The sequence below is a fragment of the Ranitomeya imitator genome, chromosome 1 (genome assembly GCF_032444005.1).
Source record: "Ranitomeya imitator isolate aRanImi1 chromosome 1, aRanImi1.pri, whole genome shotgun sequence".
Classification (NCBI taxonomy): domain Eukaryota; kingdom Metazoa; phylum Chordata; class Amphibia; order Anura; family Dendrobatidae; genus Ranitomeya; species Ranitomeya imitator.
This window is the reverse complement of record NC_091282.1, coordinates 836,039,815-836,059,512: the sequence shown is the minus strand read 5'-3', so window position 1 is coordinate 836,059,512 and position 19,698 is coordinate 836,039,815. Positions and strand designations below refer to the sequence as shown.

The window sequence follows — 19,698 nt, the reverse complement described above, 5'->3', positions numbered from 1 at the left end:
TTTGGGGTGTCTCCCCTAGTGTTTGTATTACTGTACAATAAAGCTTTTGAACCTGCTTTCCTGGTCTGGTTCTCCCTTCCTGGTATCAGTAACCGCTGTAATTGCGGTCCAGTGGGTCCACCTGATAGACACGTCTGTAGGGCGTGACAGCATTACTTCTATACCAGGAAAGATTTTTGAACAAATTATTAAAGAGCATTTTTGTAAGTACTTGGATCAGAATATAGAAATTAACAAGAGCCATCATGGGTTTGTAGCAAACAAATCATGCCAGACTAATCTAATTTCCTTCTATGATGGAATCACTGACTGGGTGGATCAAGGAAATGCGGTAGATATAGTATATCTCAGTTTTAGCAAAGCATATGATAAACCATCTCATACTATTCTTATTGAAAAAAATGACCGAGTATGAGATTGACAAGGCTATGGTTAGGTGGATTAATAACTGGCTCAGTGATCATACTTAAGGAGTGGTAATAAATGGTTGCACATCCAATTGCAAGAGTGTTTTAAGTGGGGTACCACAAGGCTCTGTCTTGGCCCCAGTGTTGTTTAACATTTTTATAAATTACCTAGATAAGGAAATTGAAAGTAAATTAATCAAATTTGCCAACAATGCACAGCTAGAAGGAAAAGCTAACACTAGAGAAGACAGGGAAAGGATTCAGAAGGATCTCTATAAGCTTGAATATTGGGCAGCAACAAATAAAATTATATTTCACAGGGAGAAATGCAAGATTCTACATGTGGGCAAGAAAAGTGAAAATTACAGCTACAAAATGGGAGGAATAGAACTAAGCAATAACACGCGTGAAAAAGAATTGGGTATACTAATAGATTAAAAGACTGCATATGAGTCAACAGTGTGATGCAGCATCAAAAAAGGCAAACACAGTTCTGAGATGTACAGGGTGGGCCAAGTATATGGATACACCTAAATAAAATGGGAATGGTTGGTGATATCAACTTCCTGTTTGTGGCACATTAGTATATGAGAGGGGGAAAACTTTTCAAGATGGGTGGTGACCATGGTGGCTATGAAGTCGCCCATTTTGGATCCAACTTTATTTTTTCCAATGGGAAGAGGGTCATGTGACTAAAACTTATTGAGAATTTCACAAGAAAAACAATGGTGTGCTTGGTTTTAATGTGACTTTATCCTTTCATGAGTTATTTTCAAGTTTCTCTTGTTTACAGCCATTGACATGTTGCAGAGATTAACACGTGACGAGTGGATAGAAATTGTGTTGTTGTCTGGTGAACGCAGTACCTGGGTCATTGCAGCAGATTTCAATGCAAGACACCCTATGCAAGAAAACTGTCACCATTCCCATGTTACTTAGGTGTATCCATATAAATGGCCCACCCAAAAAGTTTGCCTCATCACTGAACATATTGTTCTGTGTAAACTGAGGGTCCTCTTCCTATTTTTGTTTTGCCCATTCTGCAAATTCAGCGCGCCGATCTGGCATCAGTCAAACATCCCTTCGGTGCATGTTAGCTACTCACAAATGGCACCCTTACAAAATCCAGCTGCTGCATCATCTCAACAAGGATAACCAAGATCGGCGCGCTGAATTTTATTTAGGTGCATCCATATACTGTACATGGCCCACCCTGTTACCAGAGAAGCATATAGTGTAGATCATGTGAAGAAATTATCCCCGTCTACTCCTCCTTGGTCAGACCTCATGTGCAATACTGTGTCCAGTTCTGGACAGCACATTAATAAAAGTTCAGAGCAGAGCTACCAGGATAGTGAGCAGACTGCAAACTGTGTCCTACGAGGAACCAAGGAATGTTTAAAGTATCTGGGAATGTTTAGTTTGCAAAACATAAAGGCTAAGAGTAGACTTAATAGCAGTCTATAAATATCTGAAGGGATGTCACAGTGTAGAGGGATAATACGTATTCCCATTTGCACATGGAAACACGAGAAGCAATGGAAAGAAACTGAAAGGGAGAAAATACAGATCAGATATTACAAAAACTTTTTGACAGTGAGGGTGATCAATGAGTGGAACCAGCTGCCACAAGTGGTGGTGTGTTCTCCCTCAATAGAAGTCTTTAACAGAGGCTGGACAGACATCTGTGTGAGATGGTTTAGTGAATCCTGCACTGAGCAAGGGGTTGGACATGATGACCCTGGAGGTCCCTTCCAACTCTAACATTCTATGAATATAGTTTCTGCTGCAAATGCCGGAGGGCCTCTAAGGGAGTGGGAGTGCTGGGTAATTGTCCAGTTGCCCACCATTGATACCAGCCCTTCTTACAGTTGAAACCCCTGCACCTAATATAGATGAGCCCCTTTGTGTATTTTGAGTGGTAACAATGTTTCTACAGTGTTGTGGAATATGTTGGTCCTATACAAGCAACTTAAATAAACTGACCTATGAACAATAATCTGTTAAGTAACTCACCGCTTTAACCATCCAAAAACGGAGATCTCTTTAGAAGAAAATAACAAATACGTATGAAAATGTGGAAAATTCTTGTTCAGAAAAAAACTTTATCTTTAGGGCTGACTGGATAATGCATTATGGATGCACCTAAAGCCCTTCCTATCCCTTGGTTTAACTTGATCGAAAAGTCTCTTTTTTCAACCGTCCTATGTAACTATGTAACAATGGCCTATTGGCTGTGTAGTAGCCTGCCAGCTGAAAATTTAAACAATTTCATTACCCATCTTTCAAATTCCCAGATGCTCCAGCACCACCACTTCTGTGGTTTCCGATTGGTGTCTACATTTTTTGAGGTGTGATGATGATCACATGACCATTACAGCCAATGATTGGCCTCTGTGGTGATCATTGCATGTATGCCACAAGTACATTCACATGACTGCTTCACATGACTGCTTCTTTAAGTATATAGGTTCTATAAGAAGAACATAACCGTATTATTAACATGCATGCTTTTTAAATTAATAGTTAACAATTTATATTTTCTTCTCATCCCACAGACAGTTTTTGACAGCTGGTTTATAGCATTTTACTCAGTATTCTTCACTGCTTTTATAGCCCTGACCATGGGATTACTCGAACAAGTAAGAAAGAAATACATATTTTTTTGACTGCATGTATTTAATGTATGTATGTACTTAATTTTTTAAGTGCGTTAATGGATTTTTTTCACATTATTTGTTCTGTATATATACTGTAAAATTCAATAGAATGCAGCAATGATGCAATATGTTTATTCTGATATGGCATTAAAATAAAGGTGCATATTTATAAGGCAACATTTTAAAACATGTTTATTAAAAAAATGAAATATTACAAACTATAACTTCTTCATAGGTTTACAAATGAAAATTGATTGAACTAAGTAATATAATTAATTTGGAAAATGTATGTGTGGCTTTATCTCATTCTTCACGCATGATCTTGGGAGTGGAGCTTTTGTTGATGAACTCTAATGTTCCAGTATAACAGTGATCTTATCTTCTCTTTGCTTGTGATTGTGACATGTTTTGTTGTTGCATCAAACGTGATGAACAAGGGGTCTGGCTTAGTAAATGGACAGAAACAGACAACCTGCCTGTTAGTACGCATGATGGCATAACAGTACAATCTCTAGGGTACAGTCAATGCTGGGTAGGTTAGTTAGTGTCGAGTTTTAAGAGGAAATGTGAAAGTGAGGATAATTACCTTCTATACAGGTAGATGATATAAGAGCAGTGCAGTGGGTATCAGCTGGATTTATCAAAGATTTATAATACTGTAAGATCAGACATGAAATAGTTTAAAGAGCTTTATGCTGCCATTCTAACATGAATTTTCAAAGTGAGCACACCAGCCTCACTTCTTGCCCAAGACATTTATTTAATAATGTATCCAGTTTATGATTTAAAATCAACCTTCATTGTTTTATAGTTGTTAAAGAAGACCTTTCATCAGTTCTAGCAGGTTAAACTGGCCAGATCATAGAATATTGGCTGCAGAGCTGAATAAAGTGTAGTTTTTATTGTCTCATGTGTTATCTCTAGTGAAGAGCGAGCATGCTCGGAAGTGCTCGGTGCTCGCCGGTGTTGACATTTCCGGAGTTGCTTGGCGGGAGCTCGGGTCCCCGCCCTACATGTTTGGCACTCTTTAGTGCGCCAATCAACAAGCAGGGATTGTCTGCCACACGCTGTAATGCCACAGCCATGTTGGTTGTGGCATTACAGTGATTGGCTGGCCGCAGAGCGTCATCAGATCTATATAAGACCTGGCGTCGCCCTGATCATCACAATCAGCTCCGGAATCAGCCAGTGTAGGGAGATGTACTGCTGAGATAGGGAGAGAATTGCAATTGTCTTAGTGTGGGTATACCATATTGAATACACAAATCCATGTAAACCAACAGTCCTTCTGAGGACTAATTACAGTGTATTTAGATATCAGTGCTAGGTAGGCTAGGCAGGCATTGTATGTGACATACTTCATTGCATACAGCAAGCAGGTCCCTTCCATTATTGTCTGCTGTTGCTGCCTATTACATATATTTACTGTATATACATAGCCCCAGGTATCAGTAGCCAGAAATAATTTTTTTACATCTTGATCGTGATTATTTTCTTCAACAGCAATCCAGAGCACACTTTTTTTTATTTTTGCTCCATTTGCTTCTTGGCAGTGCAGAATACAGCCAGCTATTTGAAACAGGAGTTTGGCCATCACAGCAATCACATCTAAGTGCGCAGACAATTTTCTGGACTACTGTAAAACATTTTTGGAGTGTCTTATACAAGTTGTTGACACCAGTTTGCTGATAAAAAAATAGTTACCTACAGGGAAATTAGTTTAAACAGGGGTTTGGCCATCACAGGGCAGCAGCATGGTGGCTCAGTGGATAGCACTGCAGCCTTGCAGCACTGGGGTCCTGGGTTCTAATCCCACCCAGGACAACATCTGCAAGGAGTTTGTATGTTCTCCCCGTGTTTGCGTGGGTTTCCTCCGGGTTCTCCGGTTTCCTCCCACATTCCAAAGACATACTAGTAGGGAATTAAGATTGTGAGCCCCATCGGGGACAGCAATGATAATGTCTGTAAAGCGCTGCAGAATATGTTAGCGCTATATAAAAATAAAGATTATTATCACAGCGATCACATCTGAGTGCGCAGAAAATTTTGTAATTTCTGGGCTACTGTAAAATGTTGTTGGAGTGTCTTATACAAGTTATTGACACCAGTTTAAGTTAGTTTAAACAGGGGTTTGGCCATCACAGCGATCACATCTGAGTGCACAGAAAATTTTGTAATTTCTGGGCTACTGTAAAATGTTGTTGGAGTGTCTTATACAAGTTATTGACACCAGTTTGCTGAAAAAAAAGTAGTTGCCTACAGGCCAGCTATTTTAAACTCAGCCATTTCTAGTGACCGTGCAAAATATTGTCCTCCATTTAAAATGGGCAACGCGCGTGGCAAGGAACTGGACCTGATGGTAATGGTGCATGCCGAGGCTGAGGCAGTGGGCAAGCTGAAATTGTGCCACAACAATCACCCACATCTTCTCGTACGACCTTCCTGTTCCAATTACTTGGTGACCGCAGCAGCACACAGCTATTGAACCCAGAGCAGTGTCAAAAGGTTGTTGGTTGGATAACAGATAATGCTTCCAGTCACTTTGCCACCACCACGACCATCTTCCAAACGGTCAAGTCTGAGTAGCCGTGAGTCTGGACCGCATATTCCTCACCCTGATCATCCTTCCTCCCACCATGCCGAGTGCTCGGAGACAACTGATCCCTCACTGGAACACTGCAAAGAGCTGTTCACTTTTCCATTTATACATTCGGGCCTCTCGCCGGTCCCCTTGAAGCAGGGCAAGAGGAGATTGCATGTAGCGATGCCCAAATATTTGAGCAGCCACGGTCACATGAAGGCAACGGTGGTAAAGTGTTGCAAGAGGTATACGATGATGAGACACAATTGCCAGAAAGTCAGGAGCAGGACCAGGGTGCGGAAGTGGAGGACAAGGGGGTGGATTATATAGTAACTGACCCAAGCTGGCAGGAGGACATGTAGAGCGAGGACAGCAGCAGACAGGAGGAGGGAAGTGTAGCACCCCATCAGGCAGGAAGAAGCAGTGTGGTGGCAGCAGACAGAAGGCGGGCAACCATTCCCTGTAACACCAACATGACAGAAGTTGCCAGACCAACTGTTAGGTCTTCCCGAGTCTGGTTGTTTTTTAAAGACTCTGCTGATAACGCCAAAAAGGCCATTTGCACCACCTGCCATTCCAGCATCAGCAGGGGTAGCAAAGCTACCAGCCTGACCATCAACAGCATGATCAGGCACATGGCAGCAAAGCAGCTGACTTTGTAAGCCAAACCCCAGGATCCAGAAACAGTGTCTGTGGGTGACACAACTGCTTCTTCCACTGTTGTGCATAGAAGCCAATCCCCTGTTCATGGTGCATGCGAAGATGCCTCCTCCCCTGCATCTGTCGTTGCACTCAATTAGCACCAGGATCCAGCATGTCCACACCTTTGTCCCAGTGCAGCGTTCAGTTGTCCTTACCCCAGTCCTTGGAACACAAGCACTAATACACAGTCAACACCCCACAGGCCACCCTACTAACTTCACACATTTCTTGTGTGCTTGCACTTGAAATGTTGCCTTTTAGGCTCGTGGAGACGGAAGCTTTCTGCAACCTGATGACAGCGCCAGTCCCTCGGTACTCAGTCCCCAGCCGCCACTATTTCTCCCGGTGTGCCATCCCCGAATTATACAAGCACATGTCCCACAACATTACCTGTTCCCTCAACAATGCAGTTATTGGGAAAGTGCACCTATCCATGGACATGTGGACAAGTGCTTGTGGGCAGGGATGGTACATCTCGCTGATGGCACACTGGGTTAACATGGTGGAAGCCGGGACCCAGTCGGACCATGTGATGAAACACGTCCTCCCGACAACGAGGATTGTGGGTCCTAGGTCAGTCATGGTTGCTCCCACAGTCTACAGCTCCTGCACCTCCTCCTCCTCTTCAGCCTCCATGTCCGAAATGACCACATCAGTCACAAGTTGGAAGCACTGCAGCACTGCTTTAGCCAAGCGCCAACAGGCTGAGCAGAAGCTAGTATGCTTAGGTGAAAAATCACACAATGCTGAAGAGTTGTGGACAACTCTGAAAGAGCAGGCAGATCTGTGGCTGACACTGCTGAACCTACAGCCAGGCATGGTCATGTGTGACAATGATCAGAACCTGGTGGCAGCTTTGAGGTGAACTCACACACATACCATGACTGGCCCATGTGCTTAACCTCTTTTTCAATGCTTTCTCAAAAGCTACCCGGAGCTGCCGGATCTGCTTGTGAAAGTATGCCACCTGTGTGCCGATTTTAGAAAGTCAGCTACAGCTTCAGTCGCCTTTGCCGTGCTTCAGCAGTGTTTGCAACTTCCAGCTCACAAACTGTTGTGTGATGTCCCCGCATGTTGGAACTCTACACTGCAGATGTTGGAAAGGATTTGTGAACAGAAGAGGGCAGTTGTTTACTACCAGCATCAACAAGGCCATCGGTAGTCAGTTCAGACTCCACACATAAGACCTCAGGAGTGGACATGGATGTCAGACATACAGTATGTACCATCCTCCAAAACTTTGAGGACTCCACCAAGATGGTGAGCAGCGATAGCATCATAATTATCATCACCATCCCACTTCTCTGTGTTCTGAAACGCTCTCTGCTCACAATCAAAGAGGATGCATTGCTGGCAGAGCATGATGAGATGGAGCAAGGAACAATACAGGGTGATTACACACAGCCCAGCCTCATCTCATCCCAATGTGGATTTGGTGACAATAAGGAAGAGGAGGAGGAGGAAGTACAGGAGCTAGTTTCATGCACTATAGATGGTACTACAAGCACAACTGTCATACCTTGTGTTCAGCGTGGAATGGCGTGAGGACAGGGAGGAGGAGGAGAGCATGGTCAGTTATCCTTTCATTGAGGACAAGAAAGTCTTGCTTGTTAGCAGTCTAGCACGCATAGCTGAGTTTATGTTACATTGCCTTTCCCGAGACCCTCGCATTCTCAAAATATTAGGTGACAGTCATTACTGGTTGGTGACACTTCTAGACCCATGCTACAAGGAGAACTTTCTATCTCTTATTCCAGAGGGAGACAGGTCTACTAAAAGGGTGCAGTACCAGAGGGCCCTTGTTGCGGAATTATTAAAAAAATTCCCATCTAAAAACGCTGGCAGCAGAGGTCACAATTCATTGGAGAACCAAGGAGTACAGGTGAGAGAGACACAACTCCAATCAAATAGAGGCAGAGGAACACTTTCAAAGTTCTGGGAGACTTTTCTCAGACCCTCCCAGCGCACTGGCCCTGAGGCACGGGGTACCCTTACAAGAAGTGCAAAGTTTTGGAAGATGCTGAGGGAGTACCTTGCTGACCGTACCAACGCCCTCTGTGATTCCTCTGTGCCTTATAATTATTGGGTATCCAAGCTGGACAAGTGGCATGAACTGGCTCTCTACAAATTGGAGATCCTGGCCTTCCCTGCCTCTAGGGTTTTGTTAGAGAAGGTATTTAGTGCTGCTTGTGGAATTATAACTGATAAGCGCATCCGCCTCTCAACTGAAAATGCTGAAAGGCTGACTTATTAAAATGAACAAGGGCTGTATTGGGCAAGACTTCTCAACACCACCAAATGACAGCAGCATAACTTAACCTCAAATCCTGTGTCTTTTTTGGGGAGGGCTATTCCCATGCACCTCTTCACACCCACACATGATTTCGCCTATTTGCTGTTGTCCTCCTCCTTCTCCTCATCCTCCTCATCCACCACCTCTATATCACCAGGGTGACCGTGGTCCGTGATGCAACACCCACATTATTGTTTTAAAGGATGTTTATGATGCCCGTGAACAAAATTTTTAGACAGTATGTTGATGTATCCGCCCCAGGGGGAAATGTTTGTCAGCCCATACACTTACTGCATGAGCATTACAAGTATAGGAGACCTGCTCCTTTGTAATAGGAACAGATTTTTAGGAGGCCTGCTCCACGTCTCTTCATCCACCACCAAAATATTATCAGGTTGACCGTGGTCCGTCATGCAGCACCCACATTATTGGTTTAAAAGGTGTTTATGATGCCCATAAAGACATTTTTTGACAGTATGTTTATGTATACACTACATGGGAAATGTTTGTCAGCCCATACACTTACTGCATGGGCATTACAAGTATAGTAGACCTGCTCTTTTGTAATGGGTACAGATTTTTAGGAGACCCTCCTCCACATCTCTTCCAAGGGGTATTGGGGGTGCATCCATATTTGGGGCAGACCTTGCATTCACTGCATAGGCAAACAGTATGGGAGACCCACTTCCTAATAATGGGAACTGTAGGGTTGGTCAGCTTCAACAATGCAATTATCCACTGCCGGTTCTTCAGCCTCAACACTGAAATTCTCCACTGCAGGTTCTATAGCCTCAGCACTGCAATTCTCCCCTGCAGTTTCTTCAGCCTCAACACTGAAATTCTCCACTGCAGGTTTTATAGCTACAACACTGACATGCTCCACTGCCAGCTCTTCATCCTCAACACTACAATTCTCCAGCGTAGGTTCTTCAGGCTCCACACTGAAATGCTCCACTGCTGGGTGTTCAGCCTCAACACTGCAATGCTCCAATGCCAGGTCTTCAGCCTCAACACTGACATTCTCCAAGGCAGGTTTTGCAGGCTCAACCCTGCAATTCTCCACTGCCGGTTATTCATCCTCAACACTGCAAATCTCCACTGCCGGGTCTTCAGCCTCAACAATGACATTCTCCAATGCAGGTTGCTCAGGCTCAACACTGACATTCTCCACTGCCGGGTCTTCATCCTCAACACTGCAATTCTCCAATGCAGGTTCTTGAGCCTCAACACTGCAATTCGCTGCATAGGAAAACAATATGGGAGTACCAAATTACTAATAATGGAAACAATGCTTTCAGGTGGCCATACAGTACTTCTGTTCAAAGGGTTATTGGGGTGCGTGTAACTTTGGTGTAGGGTAGGCCTTGCATGCAATGCATAAGCAAACAGTATGGGAGTACCAACTTCCTAATAATTTGAATATTGCTTTCAGGTGGCCATCCTGTAAGTGATTTCAAAGGGGTATTGGAGTGCGTCCAAATTTGGGGCAGGTGCATTCACTGCATAGGCAAACAGTAGTAATGAGCGAGCACTAAAATGCTCGGGTGCTCGTTGCTAGGGTTGAGCAATTTGTAATACTCGGGTACTCGGACAGAACAACGAGCCCAATGTAAGTCTGTGGGAAACCCGAGCATTTTTACCACGATCCCCCGGGGGTCCTTTCAAGGTTTAAAAATGTCTTAAAATGATGGAAACACTGCTCAAATGGAAGCATTTCTGACTCTTATGTCACAGCTGTAAACAATGTTGTCAGAGTTTCACGTCATTTTTACTGGTACACAAAAAAACATACAAAACCGAAACCAAAATGTATTTTGCTGGGAAATATGTTACGTAACATCCTTTCCACGGTAATGACTTGTATATAAGGCTAAAAAATTAACCCCAAACCAAAATGTTCCTCCACCACTTGGGCTATGCTCACAAGCAGCGTTTTTGATGGGTTTTTCAACTTTAGCATTTCTTTCAACCAATACAAATGCATTCACTGGGAAATGTCATTGTAACATTTAACAACCCTAGCTGGCCATGTTGTGTGTGACACATAAGCAGACACATCTTGTTTCATTTATGAAGGAGGGACTCGTAAAGTCACAGAGCTTATTTTTAGAGGGGCATCAGGCTGCATTAATATTCTTAATGGGCCATTATTAAACAGTGGGTCTCCTAAATAGATCAGGCGTCTGATTGCGATAGCAGACTGTTGAATATGTGGCCTGTATTTTTTTTAACTTTTTACCCCAAAATAGTGTATAGACCTAGGGTAGCAGACCGCAAAAGAAGTGGAATGTAGGCCTGAAAAGCAACTATTTGTAGAGCACATATAGACCAGGCATCTGACAGAGATAACAGACTGTTCAATATGTGGCCTGGAGTTTTGTTTAATTTTTTTTTACCCCAAAATACTGTCTAGACCTAGGGTAACAGACAGCAAAAACAGTGGAATACAAGCTGGAAATGCCACAATTTGTAGACCACAGATAGATCTGGCATCTGACGGAGATGGAACACTGTTAAATATGTGGCCTGGATTTTTTTGGCCCACCAAATTGTGTCAATAAGTAGGCTATGACAAAAAATTGTTGGAGTACTAAAATTGTAAAATATTTAGCTCAATGATATGCGATGTGTGTGGTGTACAAAGCACAGTGATAAATACGTGAACTGTAGCTAAATATTTTTTGGCCAGCTAAATATTTTTCAGCAAAATGGTGTCCAAAAATGTTGTAATACTACAGTATCACAAAAAAGGACAGAATTTTCTGCACACTCAGATGTGATGCCTAGGATGGACAAAGCCGTTTTAAATTGCTGGATTTTAACGCTGTTGTATTAAAATTATCTGGCTGTAGTCTGCAGTGTGAACAAGCAAATAGATGTAGAAAAAAAGGAGGCTATGGATTGCTTGGTAATAAAATTAGCAGGATTCAGGTGCCAAAAAAATTATTCCTAGCCAAAGATACCTGCAGCTAGATATATATATATAAGCAGCAACAGACAGTAATGGACCCTTTTGATGTACTGTATGTAGTGAGATCTATATACTCACATGCAGTGCCTGCATGCCTTGCACTGATGGGGATATGCGCACATAGACACCCCTGCCTACCTAGCATTGCAATCTATATACTCTGTTATTAGCCCTTAAAAAGACTGTTGGTTTATCTGGATTAGTGGATTGAACACTAGTAGACCCACACTAACTAATAAAAGCACATATCTGACCCTATCTCAGCAGCAGCTCTCCCTACACTAGCTGAGTCTTGAGCTGAATGCGCCGAGCAGAGCGGCGTCGGGTCTCTTATAGACCTGGTGACACTGTGCAATACCACAACAAAGATGGCTGCGACATTACAGTGCATGGCAGTCAATCCCTGCATGTTGATTGGCACTCTAAAGACCGCCAAAAATGAAGGTCGGAGCTCGCTGAGTACACTGAGTACAGTGATAAGCAAACACTGTGTTTTGGGGTACTGCCCCTCGTCAGTGCAAAGTGGAGATCTGGTTTGGCTGAGTTCTAGTCCTCATCCTCTCTGAAGAGACAATTTGCATATTTCCCAGAGGAGCATTGGGGCTTTAAGTCTCCTCACCTCAACATGCTTAAAACAGGAAGTCTCTTTTCCCTGCCTGAGTCCTTGCAAAAAGTCCCTAGCAGGAGGAGGAGTGAAGCAACTGGGTTAGGAGTTGAAAAGGGGAATGAGTAATGCAGAGAAGAGAGAATTATTGTTTCTACTGGGAGCAAGGAAAAGAGAATAATGAGCTGGGTATTATATAGAGTTTTGTACTTAAAATTGCTCATTTTGCCTAATGAGCTATTTTAGGTACACAGCGCTATATAATATCATGATTGCAACATATTAAGAGGATAACAACTTTGATGGAAGGAGTGGTTCTGTAATACTGTCCATAAGTAAAGGATGAGTGTAATGTAATGAGTGGGGACAGAGGCTTATTTATTTGTAATGTGGCCAGCCAGTTTAAATCCTAGCCTACAATAATCTAGATATGTTAATGCTACTATATACAGCATGGCACACTTGAAATTGTTCCAGAAAATGAAGTATTTCTCCCAGAAAATTATTGCAATTACACGTTTTGTTATACACGTTTTTCCTTTTGTGTGCATTGGAACAATACAAAAAACACAGAAAAAAAAGCAAATTAGGCATAATTTTACACAATACCCCAAAAATGGGCCAGACAAAATTGTTGGCAAACTCAAATTTATTTGTTGCACACCCTTTGTAATATATAACTCAAATTAATCAAGAAGCTATTACTCTAAAAGAAACATAAAAAAGCCAGATTAATGTTTGCAAATGCACACAGGAACAATTATCTTAATTTTTGTAGACATGTCCAATGGTCTGATGAAACTAAAATTAAACTTTTTGGGCATAATAATGACCATCGTTACATTTGGACACACCTGTGGATGCATTTTAATGTACACCTGAAACACACTGCTTTTTTGAGTAGCATCATGGGAAAGTCTAAAGAAAAAAGCCAAGATATCAGGAAGAGAATTGTGGACTTTCACAAGTCTGGCTCATCCTTGGTTACAATTTCAAGATACCTGAAGGTGCTTCGTTTATCTGTAGAAACAATAATATGCAAGTACAAACAAGATAGGAATGTCCAGCCATCATACTGTTCAGAAAGGAAATGGGTTCTATGTCCCAGAGATGAATGTGCTTTGGTCCAACATATGCATGTCAACCCAAGGACAAAAGCAAAAGACCTTGTGAAAATAATGGCGGAAACTGGTAAGATTGTGTCAATATCCACAGTGAAACAAGTACTGTATCAACATGGGCTGAAAGGTCACTCTGCCAGGAAGAAGCCATTACTCCGAAAGAAACATAAAAAGCCAGATTAATGTTTGCAAATGCACACAGGAACAATTACCTTAATTTTTGTAGACATGTCCAATGGTCTGATGAAACTAAAATTAAACTTTTTGGGCATAATAATAACCATCATTACATTTGGAGGAAAAGGAGAGAAGCTTGGAAGCCTAAAAACACCATGCCAAATGTGAAACACAGGGATGGCAGCATCATGTTTTGGGGTTGTTTTTTTGCAGGAGGAACTGGTGTACTTCACAAAATAGATGGAATCATGAGAAAAGGAGATTATGTGGAAATACTGAAGCAACATCTCAAGACATCAGCCAGGAAGCTAAAGCTTGGATGGAAATGGATCTTCCAAATGCACAATGAACAGAAGCATACTTCCATAATTGTAACAAAGTCGCTTAAGGATATTAAAATCAGTGTTTTGGAGTGGTCATCACAATGCCCTCACCTCAATCCTATTGAAAATTTATGGGCAGAGCTGAAAAGGCAGGTGCGAGCAAGGTGACCTACAAATCTGGATAAGTTACACCAGTTTTGTCAGGAGGAATGGGCCCAAAGTCCGACCGACTATTATGAAAAGCTTGCGGAAGGATATCCCAAATGTTTGATCTGAGTCATTCAGTTTAAGAGCAATGGTTCCAAATACTAATGAAATGTACAGTGGGGCAAAAAAGTATTTAGTCAGTCAGCAATAGTGCAAGTTCCACCACTTAAAAAGATGAGAGGCGTCTGTAATTTACATCATAGGTAGACCTCAACTATGGGAGACAAACTGAGAAAAAAAAATCCAGAAAATCACATTGTCTGTTTTTTTTAACAATTTATTTGCATATTATGGTGGAAAATAAGTATTTGGTCAGAAACAAACAATCAAGATTTCTGGCTCTCACAGACCTGTAACTTCTTCTTTAAGAGTCTCCTCTTTCCTCCACTCATTACCTGTAGTAATGGCACCTGTTTAAACTTGTTATCAGTATAAAAAGACACCTGTGCACACCCTCAAACAGTCTGACTCCAAACTCCACTATGGTGAAGACCAAAGAGCTGTCAAAGGACACCAGAAACAAAATTGTAGCCCTGCACCAGGCTGGGAAGACTGAATCTGCAATAGCCAACCAGCTTGGAGTGAAGAAATCAACAGTGGGAGCAATAATTAGAAAATGGAAGACATACAAGACCACTGATAATCTCCCTCGATCTGGGGCTCCACGCAAAATCCCACCCCGTGGGGTCAGAATGATCACAAGAACGGTGAGAAAAAATCCCAGAACCACGCGGGGGGACCTAGTGAATGAACTGCAGAGAGCTGGGAAAAATGTAACAAGGCCTACCATAAGTAACACACTACGCCACCATGGACTCAGATCCTGCAGTGCCAGACGTGTCCCACTGCTTAAGCCAGTACATGTCCGGGCCCGTCTGAAGTTTGCTATAGAGCATTTGGATGATCCAGAGGAGTTTTGGGAGAATGTCCTATGGTCTGATGAAACCAAACTGGAACTGTTTGGAAGAAACACAACTTGTCGTGTTTGGAGGAAAAAGAATACTGAGTTGCATCCATCAAACACCATACCTACTGTAAAGCATGGTGGTGGAAACATCATGCTTTGGGGCTGTTTCTCTGCAAAGGGGCCAGGACGACTGATCCGGGTACATGAAAGAATGAATGGGGCCATGTATCGTGAGATTTTGAGTGCAAACCTCCTTCCATCAGCAAGGGCATTGAAGATGAAACGTGGCTGGGTCTTTCAACATGACAATGATCCAAAGCACACCGCCAGGGCAACGAAGGAGTGGCTTCCTAAGAAGCATTTCAAGGTCCTGGAGTGGCCTAGCCAGTCTCCAGATCTCAACCCTATAGAAAACCTTTGGAGGGAGTTGAAAGTCCGTGTTGCCAAGCGAAAAGCCAAAAACATCACTGCTCTAGAGGAGATCTGCATGGAGGAATGGGCCAACATACCAACAACAGTGTGTGGCAACCTTGTGAAGACTTACAGAAAACGTTTGACCTCTGTCATTGCCAACAAAGGATATATTACAAAGTATTGAGATGAAATTTTGTTTCTGACCAAATACTTATTTTCCACCATAATATGCAAATAAATTGTTAAAAAAACAGACAATGTGATTCTCTGGATTTTTTTTTCTCAGTTTGTCTCCCATAGTTGAGGTCTACCTATGATGTAAATTACAGACGCCTCTCATCTTTTTAAGTGGTGGAACTTGCACTATTGCTGACTGACTAAATACTTTTTTGCCCCACTGTATGTAAAATTTTGACTTTGCAGTAGGTAATAAAAATGCCTTTAAACATTCTCTCTCTCATTATTCTGGCATTTGGCAAATATTCATAATTATGGTAGTCTTAATTGACCTAAAATGGGAAAAGTTTATTCTGATATCATGCCAGATATTGAGAAAAACATGGACATATCTTTTTATATAGTGCATGTAAACTTCTAGTTTCAACTGTATGTATTAATATATCATGAAATGGAAAAAATATATAGTTTAATTTGATACTTTATTGTATACATTAGTACTTCAAGTATCTAAACTATTTTTCTTTTCTTTTAAGGATGTCAATGCCAAAATGTGTCTACAACTTCCTGAATTATATGAAGTTGGACAGATGGGTTCTGTCTTCACTTACAAGATATTTGCTTGGTCTTTTATAAAAGGGATATTAACCTCTTTAGCATCCTTCTTTGTAACCTATGGTGCATGCATAGACACCGCAGGCCCTGGTAGCACCTGTGACTATCATTCATTTGCAGTTATAACAGCAACTTCAATTTTTTTGGCCGTTACCGTGGAGGTAAGGTGGTACCATCATATGTATATTTCAGTGGTTCAAAGACTTTTTATGTGAATTCCCAAATTGCAGATTTTGTAGCAAACAAAAAAAATCTGTGACTCAGAATCAATTCAATTCTTTTTGTTTGACATGAATCAAACAGTGACAGAACTATTTGCAATAAACCTACAGCAAATAAGCAATGTGTAAACATACCCTTAGGCCATGCTCAAATGTAACATGTTTTTGCAGTTGTCCATACCAAACTAAGCAATAACAATCTTCTCTGTTTACTGCCTTTTCACTATGTTTTTTATGTACTCTGCTCTTTAATTGATGCATTTTTGGTGCAGATTTTAAACAGACTTTTAATATAATTACATTAATTTTCCATGGATAGTTGAAAGGAATAGATATTCTGTCCAAAATAATGCAGCAGAAAAAAACGAAGCATTTATGTTACGTTTGAACATGGCTTAAATGTACGTAGTGTCTAAAAGTTTATGTTGTTATTGTTATGGTTTATGTTGCTTTTACAATGCATAAAATGAACAACATGAAAAAATGAACCTAATCAAGATCGCCAACTGTCCAGAAATTCTTGGACAGTTCATGAACTCTATGTTTTATAAGCAGCCCGGACAAAATGCGTGCCGCACACGTGCACACTAATGACACATGCTTGAAGAAGCGGTACAGTTTGTGTGGTTCCCATGTGCCAGCTGGTGAAGGCAGCTCTCATCATTGCTGCCTGGTCTCCTGCAATCAGTGTGACCAGTCAACAGTGATGAGAGTTGCATTCGGCAGCCGCTATGACCCTCCTATGTAAAATTAAGAATTATATTTCAAAAATGGCGTAGGTTCCCTCATATTGTTCATAACCAGCAGAGGGAAAGCCCACAGTTGGGGACTGATGTTAATAATCTGGGAAAAGGTACAAAATCCCTAAAGTTTCCCAGGTTATTAATAACAGCTCACAGCTGTTTGTTTAGCCTTTACTGTTGAATTTATGGGGGTCCCCCCTAAAAAGGTGTAGGGTCCCTCTATAAATTAAAAAAAGTAAAGGCTAAACAGACAGATGTGGGTTGATATCAATAGCCTGGGAAGGGGCCAGAGATATCACCCGCTTCCCCCCAGGCTACCAACATCAACCCTCAACCTCCCCAGAAATGATGCATCCATAAGATGTGCCAAATCTGGCTCTTAGTCTCACTCTTCTCACTTGCCCTGTGGTGGTGGGAAGTGGAGTAATAGGGTTGGGGTTGATGCTTTGTGCTGGCAGCTGAAATTAAGCCCAGGGGTTAGTAATGGAGAGGCATCCTTTACTAACTCCACAGTAATTTTTTTTAAATAAACACACAGCAAGAATAAAATCCTTTATTTGAAATAAAACAAAACACCCTGTTTTACACATTTATTTAAAAATAAAAAAAAACGTTATACTCATCTTTATGCTTAATCCACTGAACCCATGTCCCCTGTTAAAAAAACAAAAATTATAAGCAACCATATTCCTCACCTGTCCGACATGAAGATAATCCTTCAATGCCAATGATCACTTACCTGTATGATGTGAAGTTAATTAATTTGTCCCTTGACAACTCATCTAGATGCCAGGCAGAATGCTGGCTTGATGTGAGCATTCACACTGCCATCCAGCAGAGACTGAGCTGCGCTTAATAATGTATCATCAGTGTCTCTACTGGATGACAGGCTGAACTATCGCATCATGACCGTGTCCAACGTGACATCTAGATGTAGCAAAGCCAGACTCATCAAGGGACAAATGAATTATCTTCACGTCGGACAAGTAAGGGATATGGTTGTTTATTATTTTTGTTTTTTTTACAGGGGACATGGACTTCAATGGATTACGCGTAAAGTAAAACTTTATTTTTTATTTCTAAATAAATGTGTAATACGGTGTTTTGTCTTATTTTAAGAAACTGATTTTATTCTTGCTTTGGTTATTTCAAAACATACTATGGGGTTAGTAATGGATATGTCTTATAAACAACTCTCCATTACTAACCCTGGGCTTGATGTCAGCTGTCAATATAAATCATAAAACCCAACCCTATTACCCTACTTGCCACAGTCACAGGGCAAGTTGGAAGAGTGAGGCTAATCGCAAGATTTGGAGCATTTTATAGATGCGCCACTTCTGGGGTGGCTGAGGGCTAATGTTGGTAGTCTGGGGGGTGCAATATCTCTACTCATAGCTGTCTGTTTAGCCTTTGCTGGTTTGAATTTATAGGGAGACCCTGCGTCATTTTTTCTGGGTTCCCATGTAAATTCACCAGTAAAAGCTAAGTAAACAGGTATGTGAACCTTTTTGGATTTCCTCCCTTTTCCCACATTATTAACATCAGCTCCTAGCCGTAGGTTTTCCCTCTGCTGGTTATGAAAATTACTTGGGAGCCCATGCCATTTTTTTATTTAATTCTTTATTTACACAGGATGTACATAGCTGCTGCTGAATTCAACTCCCGTGATTGTCGCCTGGTCGTGCAAATCTCAGGTTGACCAGGCGACAATGATGAGAGCTGCCTTCACCAGCTGTGCCTGGGAACAGCGCGAACGGTACCTCTTCTTCCCAGGCACTGTTATGTGTCACACGAGCACATAGACTGCACACAGATGGCACACCAATGTGACACATAAACACACAGACAGCAAACAGATACACGGATATCACATGGATGTCACATACGTACATACGGATGGCACATGAATTCGGATAACAGATCTCACCAGGTTTTTCCTGTACAGGAATCACCAGGACATGTGAAGGTCTAAAACAAATTTGATGGTTAGGCAAATTTTTGTAAGCTGAAGAATGTTGTACAGATTGTTATGAATGGTATTAGAAAATGAGTGGATCAATTCGCAGAGGATTGAGTTAGAGTCAAATTTCCTGAAATTCACGATTTTAAGCCAATTTAAACATTTTGAGATTCAATTTTGTCCACAATACCCCCACACAATATGACACCCCCAGAGCCTCTCTCAGAGAATGATACCCTCTCTCAGAGAATGATACCCTCACAGTCCCCCATATACAGTACAATGAATATACATGAAGCGTGATGCCAACCATAGCCATCCACAAAAAGTATGATGCCCCATGGTACATTTCTCCACACACAAAATAATGTTGCCAATCTCCCCATACACAGATTGATGCCCTCAAATTTCCACCATACAGTATGATTCCCAAATATCCATCCTCAAACATTATGTTGCCCCTTAAGTCCACCACTTATAATATGAAGCCAACCACAGCCACCTACATGATTTCCTCACAATAAATTCCCCAACAGACTATATAATGGGTCCCTGAGTTCCCCAATAGTATGATGTCCCTCACAGTCCTCATACAAAAATCTCCTGGAACAC

General features: G+C 41.7%; 1 protein-coding gene across 1 annotated transcript in view; it reads left to right on the top strand.

The window, feature by feature from the left end:
* Positions 1-19,698, top strand: part of ATP8B3 (ATPase phospholipid transporting 8B3) — a 652,733-nt gene that overhangs the window by 527,075 nt on the left and 105,960 nt on the right. The window contains exons 23-24 of the mRNA XM_069740644.1: positions 2,966-3,049; positions 16,081-16,320. Of these exons, the coding sequence (XP_069596745.1) occupies positions 2,966-3,049; positions 16,081-16,320 (324 nt within the window). The remainder of the gene's footprint in view (positions 1-2,965; positions 3,050-16,080; positions 16,321-19,698) is intronic.